This window comes from Alligator sinensis, unplaced genomic scaffold (genome assembly GCF_000455745.1).
Source record: "Alligator sinensis unplaced genomic scaffold, ASM45574v1 scaffold626_1, whole genome shotgun sequence".
Lineage (NCBI taxonomy): Eukaryota > Metazoa > Chordata > Crocodylia > Alligatoridae > Alligator > Alligator sinensis.
The window spans coordinates 93,119-103,759 of NW_005842548.1; the positions used below are offsets into that span (position 1 = coordinate 93,119).

At 41.9% G+C, this 10,641-nt stretch overlaps 1 protein-coding gene across 5 annotated transcripts in view; it reads left to right on the forward strand.

Annotated features, from left to right (window-relative positions):
• Positions 1 to 10,641, forward strand: part of ARHGEF9 (Cdc42 guanine nucleotide exchange factor 9) — a 156,286-nt gene that overhangs the window by 87,286 nt on the left and 58,359 nt on the right. For all 5 annotated transcript variants that reach the window (XM_025213793.1, XM_006032115.2, XM_006032114.2 and 2 more), the window contains exons 5-6: positions 2,393 to 2,625; positions 8,827 to 8,956. In XM_025213793.1, coding sequence (XP_025069578.1) covers positions 2,393 to 2,625; positions 8,827 to 8,956 — 363 coding nt within the window. The remainder of the gene's footprint in view (positions 1 to 2,392; positions 2,626 to 8,826; positions 8,957 to 10,641) is intronic.

The window sequence follows — 10,641 nt, forward strand, 5'->3', positions numbered from 1 at the left end:
GGAGAATGAAGTGCTAAATCGGAGCTTATGTAAGAGGTGCTGTGATCCAGGATACAGATCCTTTTATGTATAACTTCATTACTTACAGTCATGGCTGGGCTGAGCTACATTTCACATCAGCAACACTTCAGTTATTATTAGAGAAACTCGTTGTAGACAGTAATAAAACTTCATGGGATATCATTAAAAGCACTCACCACTCACTTCCCTTAAGTGCCACTGGTCTTTTAATCAAAGAGCATCCTTATTTTCGAGGGGCTATATTGTAATAGCATCATCCCTCATTTATATGTTTAGGCCTGGGGCCTAGATGTTACAGGGAAATCTGCAGATAAGGAAGCAGATTGGATAACCCATACCACAGAATGGTAGGCTCTCCCTTGGGTTACCAGGCTAGTCTGCTCCTGAAAGCCTCCCCACATGATTATGACAGGGGAGGAGTTTGCCTTCCACCTGGGACCTAGGCCCTTTGAACTCACATGCTCTTCAAGAGCCCTTGAAAGAGAAATGGTTCTCAGTCAGCTCGCTGAGGCACTGTAGGGTGCCTTGAAAAGTTTTCAAGGGTGGTGTGGGGTGCCACACAATGTTAGCATTGGTAGGTATGCAAACATGATTCACAAGATGAACCCAGAGATTTCAAATAAGAATCCACAATGTCAAAACCATTCTGACCTATGGTGATCTTTCTGAGTCCTTTGCAACAGAAGAATTGCTCTGTTTTCTTCCTGTAGTAAAAAAAAAAAAGAGTGAAACTTAAGAGCTGACATTTCCAAGGGGTGCCTTGAGGCTAAAAAGTTTGAGAACCAGTGACTTAAAGTCTCAGTGCCTGCTGCCTCTTCCTCCCAGACAGTGTGAATATACAGGATCCAGCCTCTAAAAATCTCCATGTCTGCCAGTGTCCTGGGCAGTCTTTTACAAGGAGGATTTTAAAGCACAAAGGGGCTTTTTCCCTTTGCCTGTGTTACCGGTCTAAAACATCAAGGCAAGGCTGCCTCTTACCATGTATTTGTACAGTGTCCAGCAGAATGAGTTAGGGCCTCTAGGCACTAACCCACATAAACCCTAGTACTAGTAGACTTGATGGGCTAACACAGAAGAGAAAGGAGAGGTCTTGTGTCCAGCAAGTACAACTAGAAATTTAGGCTGCCTATACATGTGGTTGGAGGTGGGGGCGGGACGTTTTAATTGGAGCAGTTCCCAGACAGCTGCTCTAATTAAAACAGCTCACTGTCACATGTATTAAGCCACCCCCACATTTCGAAATGGCTGCAGGGGAGCTTTAGCTAAAGCTCATTTGACAAGCTTTAGTTAAAGCACCAGTGGCCATTTTGAAATGTGGGGTGCTTAATACACGTGATGCTGAGGCAATGCTGGAGCATTTTAATTAGAATGCAGAGCAGACTTGATCGATTCAGTCTGCTCCAATGCGCTCTAATTAAAATTCTAATGAGCACATCTATAGGCACCCTTAAGCTTCGGTTTTACCTCTGACACTCCTCTAAATAACTTGGGAAAGTCCAGTTCCCCCATTGTGTTTCAGTTTCACTTTTGGTATGGCTAGGATGTTTAAACCCATCCCCTGTGGGCAGAGGTAGGCTTGATTTATTTAAAGCTTCAGGTTTGTCCAGCAGAAAACCATGTAGACTGGGGCTTTGCAAAGCTTGTTCTGTGAGCTGCATGTGACCTATGCCACTGTACTTGAAGGCCCACAATGAGATTTATATTCTTTTTGGATTGAGCATAAAGCCCCTTCCTGAAATTTTGGCAGCTTTGCCTAGATTAATACCAGGAGAGCAACAGCATCCATGTGCATGCAAGCATTTACATGCTTCACACTGAAGGGGCTAGCTCTGCACATCCTACCTTTTCAACCAGAATCTAAGCAGCCAATAGGCTCTATCTTCCATATATCACCCCACTCATAGTTTGGCCCCCTAACTACAGATTGGCCTGGCCCTGCTCTCGGTATGCTATTATTATTTATTTCTGTATTAGCAAAAGATCAGAGCTGTGACTCAGTATCAGCCTCATCATTTCAAAGAAAGAAAATCCCCTCATTTAATTTGAAATGGAGAGTCCTTACCTGACTCTGCTAAGGAATCTTGCTTACATGCATGCATCATAAATGCACCTGCAACCAAGTGTCAGTGTAAAGGATTCTTTCTCTGGAGAAACCTGCTAATTGAGTGCTTCACAGAGAACAGTACAAGGCCTGCATGCTAGTAATCCAATACTAGGCCTCCCTGTGGTTGCTGGGGTATCTTTCTTTTATTTGTTTTAATTTATTCTTGTTAGCAAGTTGAGCAGTTGATTGTTCCCAGTGTTTATCTGATGTGCTCTCCTCTCTTCTCTCTGTGTCTCTGCATGCATTCTTCCCTCCTGCCTCTCACAGCAAGACGGGTTCTGGATCTACTCAGAGTACTGTAACAATCACTTGGATGCATGCATGGAGCTCTCCAAGCTGATGAAAGATGGCAGGTACCAGCATTTCTTTGAAGCGTGTCGTCTGTTGCAGCAGATGATTGATATTGCCATAGATGGTTTCCTTTTGACACCAGTGCAGAAGATCTGCAAATACCCCTTGCAGCTGGCAGAGTTACTGAAGTACACCGCGCAGGATCACAGGTATAGAGAGCTTTATCACTCAGTTTGTGTTTCAAAAGCTTTTACTAATTAGGGACTTGGGTAGCCTTTTCTGTACATAGCATCTACACATGGTGGATAGCAAGTGGTTTCCTCTCTTTCCAGTTCTTGTATCCAGCTACTCCTCTTCAGGATAACTTATTAAAATTAAAGCAGGACAAAGCTGTAGCAACCTAGTTAGAAAGTGTGTTTGAAGCATTTGCCGTCTTTGGAACCAAACTGAACTTTAATGTAGTCAGAGACCCAAACTAATTATATGTAGCTGTGATTTTTGGTGCTACCTGCTGGCCCAGGTGAATTATTGATTCAGATAGATGGTTAGAATGCATTAGTCAAAAAGGTTCATTTTCCTCTTGTGCATTCCTTACATAAGGACCTCTAAGATATGAACAGAAATGGGCGAGGATAGCAACTCATATCTGAAAATACTCAAACTTAAGGAAAATGATCTGATTTTTCCAGCTTGATTCTTTCCCTGGTTGTGAAATCTGGGTTTAGTTCTGAGAAGCACCTGAGAAATGGAATACTTCTCTCTACCACCAGGATCTGCCAATCTCACATGACTTCTGATGTCTCTTGCTATTTTCTGAGGTTTACTTCAGGACAGAAGTATCATGGGTCTGATTACTTCAACTGGTGTAGATCAGAGTAACTCTGGTGAAATGAGTGGAGTTCAAGTGGTGAGACACTCTCTTAAGTAAGAGGAGAATCAAGTCCTATAAGAATCTCTCTCTCCTGGCAGGAAGAGGTTAAAGGAAAGGGTTAAAAAAAAGCTACCTGTCTCAGAAACATCTCTAAAGATTTTCACCAGTTTGTGAATTGGTTCTGGGAATGGACAAAATAGTAACAAGAGTAGAGGGTTATGCTGGTTTGAACTGAGCTGGTTCACAAATCTGTAATTTATGTTAGCCAAACTCTGAATGCAAAACTCTGAATATAAATGCCTCTACAGATTAGAAAGGCAAGGATTTCTCAGGGTGATATCTTTCAAATCAGGTCTGCTGATAAAGAATGTCTTGCATTCAATACTGTGTCTAACTCTATCTCTACTATGCAGCTGGTCCAATAAAAGATTTTGCCCTAAAAAAATCTTTGCCTCCAACATAATTTCTGAACCATCACAGCTACAACATTACTCTTAAACTACCATCTTCAAATTTGGATATTGGATTTTCAGTCCCAGATCTCAATCCAAATGTTCTCTCTACCTTTATCCTAGAGCCAAATCAAACCCTGGGTTCTGAACCTCATGATTGCTAGGGCACTTGAAACCTGATCTGGAGCACAAATCTTGTGGCTTCTTCTCTTTTACAGTCCCAAACCATTATCACGTGATTGCTGTTTTGTGGTGCAAATGAGGTTTGTGGTTTCACAGAGGTTACAAAAAGGCAGCCTCAGAAAAGACAGCCTTAGATATCTGTCATTTAAAGCATCCTTCACTTAGTTAATTAGTAATAATATCAAACGGGACATCTACAGTATGATTACACCAAGAGTAAATTACATTTTTGGGGTCCAGCTTAGTTCAAAACATTCATTTGCATTGAAAATTAATACATGAATTAATTTCAGCATCACCTGTGAGTGGATACTGTTAGATCTTTTTCTTAGATGTTTCTCTTAGAGCTCTGTGTCTGTTATACACAAGTGTAAGACAATGGGCCTGAATCCAAATTCCTACATCATTCTATCTTAAGTTAGCACATGGCAATTTGACAGAAGTCTACACTTACATCTTGATGGAGCCCTGAAAGGAAGCCATTGTATCCCAAATATAATCGACAAGCAATTTATTGACCTTTAATTTTATTTTTAACGCTATCCCAATATTAATCCACAAGCCAAAAGCTTTGCTTCTGCCATTTTTCATCCAGGTTCTTTGGCGGCTCACCCGCAGACATGGGCTGAGAGCCCAAAAAGTTCAATCAGTGATTCTTGCTTTATTAACGCACGGAAGAAAAAATGCACATGTTGGTTCCTCTTCAAAAGGAACATTAGAATTAGTGAATTAGCATTACCAGAATAAAACCCAGCTCGATTTGGCACCAGCCCCCTCCACATGGGTGCAGGAGTAGGAATAGTTTCAAAACTTGGCTCTGTTCAGTTGTTCATTGTCTCTGGGCTGATTCATCTGAATTTTTCACAAAGGCACATCTGTTCAGCTTCTCAAGATTTACACCATTTAATACGAATGGAATATTTGAAGGTTATAAGTGTAACATTGCCTCCTGAGCACCTGGCCTTGCAAAGGCCACTGCCTAGCAGTTTCATCAAGTTCCTCAGTGAGGAATGTAAAAACAGATGAGATTTAAAAGAGGGAGTTGGCTTGGGATAAAAGATGCCCTGAGGTTTTCCTGTCCATTTGACATTAAGAGCCCTTTAAAAATTTTGTGTTTGTTGTTTTGTTTTTTAATAAAAATGTAATATCTTTTCATTGTATAGGTAATACCTAGTGCCTGACCCAACCTCATCTGTCATCTGTGTCTATTGTCAGGTTATTGGCAATGTCAGCTTGCTTTAAAAATTTCATTTCTACACTGGTAATGTCGTGTTGTTGAGAGACCAGTGCCTGAGATCTGAGTCTGAGTTTAGTGTGAGACTGTTCTAATCTATGCACCCAAGTTAGTTACCCTTATGGCCATGCACCACTTTTGCATGAGTATAACTGCCAGAGGCGCAGCTATGACCCTGTTTGCATAAGCCATGCACCGTTCCTTATCTTTACTCCTCTCTCAGTCCTCACATAAGCAATTTTCTATGATCAGAATACACAAATATTTAAAAGACTATATAACTGTCTCCATTATAGCATGGCTTCCCCTATGTTCACACACCCACACACACATTCATGATAAATACTAAAAGGTCCTTAAAAGCATTAGCTTAGCAACTTTTCACCATCTACCTACACATATTCCTCTCCTGAAAGCATCCTCTCCATCCACCATCTCTTTGTAGTAAAAGACCAAAACCGTTCACTCGCTAGGTTTGGAATCAGTAGGGGTCTTGTGGAGTTGGCCAGGGTATTGCCTAGATTCATAGATTGTAAGGCCGGAAGGGACCACGGAAAATCATCAGGTCCAGCCCGCTGCACCAAGCAGGAAAGATAACTGGGGGTCAGGTGACCCCACCGAGGTTAACGTCCAGTCTCATCTTGAAGATTTCCAGGGTAGGTGACTGCACCACCTCTGGAGGGAGCTTATTTCACAGTCTGGACACCCTGACTATGAAGTTTTTCCTAATGTTGAGCCTGAGTCGATCTTCCAGAAGTTTGTGGCTATTACTCCTGGTTTTCCCCTTGGATGCCCTGGTGAACGATTGCTCACTGAGCCCTTGATGTACTCCCCTAGTGTAGCTGTAAGCTACCAGGTCCTCTCTCAGTCTTCTTTTCTTCAGGCTGAAGAGTCCCAGATCCCTCAGCCTTTCCTCATATGGCTTTCCTTTTAAGACTCTGACCATATTGGGTGGCTCTTCTTTGGACTCTCTCAAGCTTGTCCACATCCTTGTTAAAGTGTAGTGCCCTGAATTGCACACAGTACTCCAGTTGTGGTCTCACCAGTGCTGAGTAGAGCAGAAGAATCACGTCCTTGGCTTTGCTGGAGATGCATTGATTTATGCATGCTAGAGTATTATTTGCCCTACTGGCTACAGCATTGCGCTGCCAAGCCTGTAGGTGTGTTGGGGGTTGCTCATCCTGAGGTGGAGCACTTTACATTTTTCAACAGTGCACTTCATCAGGTTCCGATCCGTCCAACTTGCCAACCTGTCTAGGTCCGCCTGTATCTGCAGCCTACCTTCAAGCGTGACCACACTCCCCATAACTTGGTGTCATCCACAAACTTGGCCAGTGAGCTCTTCACCCCCACATCCAAGTCGTTAATAAAGACGTTAAAAAGTACTGGACCGAGCATCGACCCCAGCGGAACACCGCTGCCCACTTCTTGCCACGATGATACAGATCCATTCACTAAGACTCTCGGGGTCCTATCCTGCAGCCAGTTGCTCACCCACCTGATTGCCTCAGAGTTAAACCCGCAATCCTCCAATTTTCTCGTGAGGACATTTTGGGATACTAGATCAAAGGCCTTTTGGAAGTCTATTTATACAATGTCAACCTGCTCTCTTGTGTTCAGGTGGTGAGTTACCTACTTGGCCTAATGGCCAAGCAAGCACTGAAAAAGGACCTTAGTATTTGATCCCATAATAATGTTAAAATAAAACACAAAATAATGCAATGTAATTTATTGCAATAACTTCTACATTTCTTCCCTACCTAGGTTACCTATTAAGGTGGTATGATAGTTTCTCTCTCTAGGAGTGTGTCAGATGAGAGAAACTGTGAACTATAAGTGGATTGGTAGTTTTCATTATCCAGAATTGAGGTATTTATTGCTCTAAACTTAAAAGTCTGCAGATCTTGAAGAAAATCCTATCACAAAAATTCCTAGCGTAGTATATTACAGCAATAACAGTGGAGTTGACTGAAATTGACAGGCTATTTCTTTAATGTAATGAACAGCGTGATGACACCAGGGAGAGTAGAAGTCAGTCTTGGTCTATAAATGACTCTCCTTATATGGGGTATGCTTTGTGTAGGCCAGAGAAAGAGGATATAGAGATTTACTAGAACACAAAGTTTTTGTGGTCTGTTCTAAACACCACCAGTGGGATCCTGAGCAATAACCAATAGAGCCATTTCCTCTGCAGCTGCCGGTGATCTCCATTTTTCTCATTAGTCAGCAGTCAATATCAACCCTTAAGTTAATCATAAATTATGGCAACATTATGGCAGCTGGCCTTGTCTGTCTTTCCAAATTAAATGAGCATTAAGGTCTCCTGAAATGGAAAATAAGGCACAAGGTGGAAATCAATAGCATTGATTTCAGCATCACTTTTTGAAAAGACTGATCATCATCCTTGCTGGCCCTGATGGGAGGCTATTTTCACTCTATGTTATTAAACTCACACACATGCATGTCCAGGAAGCAAAAAAGAATTGCTTTGATTTGCCCACATAGCATCTGCAGTATGAGCAAATGCTACAGCATAAATGTTGTGCACCACTCTTTTGAGTGTCTCTGTGGTCGGGAAGGAGCCTGTCACAGCCGAACAGATTAGTTTCCAGCCTTATGTCTTAAGGATTGTAAGATCAATTACTTATCGTGTATTCTTTGCTGACCAAGTTAGTTACATCTGCACTCAATCCTGATGTAATGAGTTATGAGACTGCATGCAACCTTATAGTGACAGACGATTCTTTTAGGGCTCCAGTAAACACACTTCGTTTTGTTATTCAAAGCCAAGCATAGGCAAACATTAAGGCCAGTAAAGTCCTTAGCCAGGACTTGCAAGAATAGACTGAGAGGATAGAGCGTTACATTCCCAATATTTTGTCCTGACTTTACACATGTCAAGAGCAGTGATATGCCAGGACAAGATAGTCAGACATCTCATTTGGAGCTATAAAAATTTAGGCGTTCATCTGTAGATAGATCTATCTATCTATCTATCTATCTATCTATTGATATGTACACACACATATATACACAGAGAAAAACAATTGCTCATATTACTCATCCATATAATTTGATTGCAGAACTAACCCGTTCTATCCCAGATGACCTGAGAACGATGTGTTCAGAAGTGTCTTTGGGGCATCATATTCGTTCCTTATAAATCAATGTGATAGGGAAACAAGTTTTATTAAGGAATAAAGTTTAAAAAAAATTAAAAATTCAACTCTTCCTTAAAAAGTGGAAAACCCAGGAGCACAGCTTGAGGTCTCCCAGCATCTGTTGGAGTTAGGAATGTTTAGATGGCCCAGGAACCTTTAGCACTTACAGGGGGAGACCTATGCCTGCTGTCAATGGGTACAGCTCCACTGACACCAGTGGAACTGCGTTGATATACAGGAGCTAAGTTGCTATGTTACTGGCCAGTTAATATTACTCATGTTTCTCTCTCTCTCTCATTCAGTCTTAGTTTGAAATAAGGTAATTTTGGGGGACAATAGAAAAAAAGCCAATGGTGGAGGAAGAGCTGTATCAGTAGTAGCAACAGGTGCCAAATCCCGATGATCTTTTCCAAGTGGTCTTTCAGTAACGCTATTAATGTTGACAGACTCCTGTACATGTCCACTGCATGCCAGGTGTCACTTCATGTACTCCTTTTTGTCTTTTCCAGTGACTACAGGTACGTGGCTGCTGCACTTGCAGTCATGAGAAACGTGACTCAACAGATCAATGAGCGAAAACGGAGACTGGAGAACATTGACAAGATAGCTCAGTGGCAGGCCTCAGTCCTGGACTGGGAGGTACAGTATACATTTGGCAGTGTTGGGCTCCAGTACATTCCAGAACAGGGTGCAAGGTGTCATTGCATCATATCAGTCTTATGCGTTTTATTTAAATGCACATAAGATAGGTGCAACTAATCATTTTTTTAAACCTTATATGTGGAGGATGTAGCTGAATATTCCATACAGCCTTCTGTGTTGTCTAATGCATGCAGCTGGTTTCCTGCCTTCTTTCTTGGATATTGATCTTTGGGAGAAGGTGAAAGAACCAGGGTGCCTGAATTAAACACAGGGCAGAAAGATACCCTTTGTCTACAGAAGACAAGAATGTCAGTGATTGATTCTAATGGATACTCCATCCAGAATCTGATCCTGATTTCATTTGCATCCATGAAAATCACTTTTGTGTGATCTGTTCTATATAATAGTAGACCCCTTCTGCTGAAGTCAGTGGAATTACATGGGAGAACTTGAGATGTGACTCAGGTTCCTGATTTTTATTCTGGTCCTTTAAACTTTATCAGGGGACAAAAGGGAAAATTGTCCTAAACAGAGGTGTAGGATGTAACTGTGCTAACAAGGCAGTTAAAACCCCTGTGGTAATCCCTTGGTGAATGCTATATTTTTGTTATTTATTGAATAAATGCCAAAAATGCACAGTGCTGTAGAGCTATATACATTAAAATAATTATCAGAATAATTAAAATGAGAAATACTTCTTGTCCCAAGGAGATTATGCTCTTATGCCCCAACTCAGTAAGGTCATCAATTGCATGTTTTGACTGGAAATCAATGGCACCACATGCTTTATTATGCTCAAGCATTTTCTTGATCAAGGCCTAACAGTAATCACACTGTAAGAAATGAGCATAGCGAGGCAGACTGTGGCAGGGAGGCAGAGGGATTCTGCACACCAGGTCTTCAAGCTGATTCTAGTTTGCCATGGCCTTATTTTGGAGTTTTTGGAAATTCTTCATTTTGTTTGCTTTTTCCCCCTTGCTGCTTTATAGGAGAGTGGATGGGACACTGGCCAAAACAGGCTTGATCAGGCCTTAGGGGCTCAAGGCCCTGCTAACTCCAATTTTTGGCACCTCAAATCAAAAGTGCAATCTTCAGAACTCAAGTTCAGCTGATGCCTGATCCCAAAAGCACCCCAAATCCCTAGGGACCTCAGCTTTTGCCAGTTCTCTGCAAACTTCCTGGAATGTCCTAATGCTGGCTGAGCAGCTGAGCACTCATCTCATGCTCTGAGATGCCCAATCTTCTGTCTTGTCTACAGCGCCAAATATAACATATATTTTCAGAGCATGTCTGCATGATCAAACTCTGCACAAAAGCAGCCAGAGGAGGTGGTGATCCATTTCCCCCTAATAACTTGCTGGTTGGAGTACATAATTAGGATGTGGGAGTCCTAGATTCTTACTTGAGAGGATTCCCCACCAGCAGAGTGCCTGTACCACAGGATCATAGGCTGGGTTATCTTTTGGGGTGGGGAAAGATGATTTTATCCCTCCTGGTAAAACTTTTCCAGCCAACATGGAATAAGTGGTCTAAGGTAAGCAGAGACTCTGTCCTAGTGGTTAGGGTACTTGCATAGATGGGGAGTGACCTGGGTTCCACTCCTTGCTCCCATGAATAATTATAGTTAAGTAAGATGGAAACCCACTTAATTATTCCATGCAAAGTAGAATGATTTCAGCAGG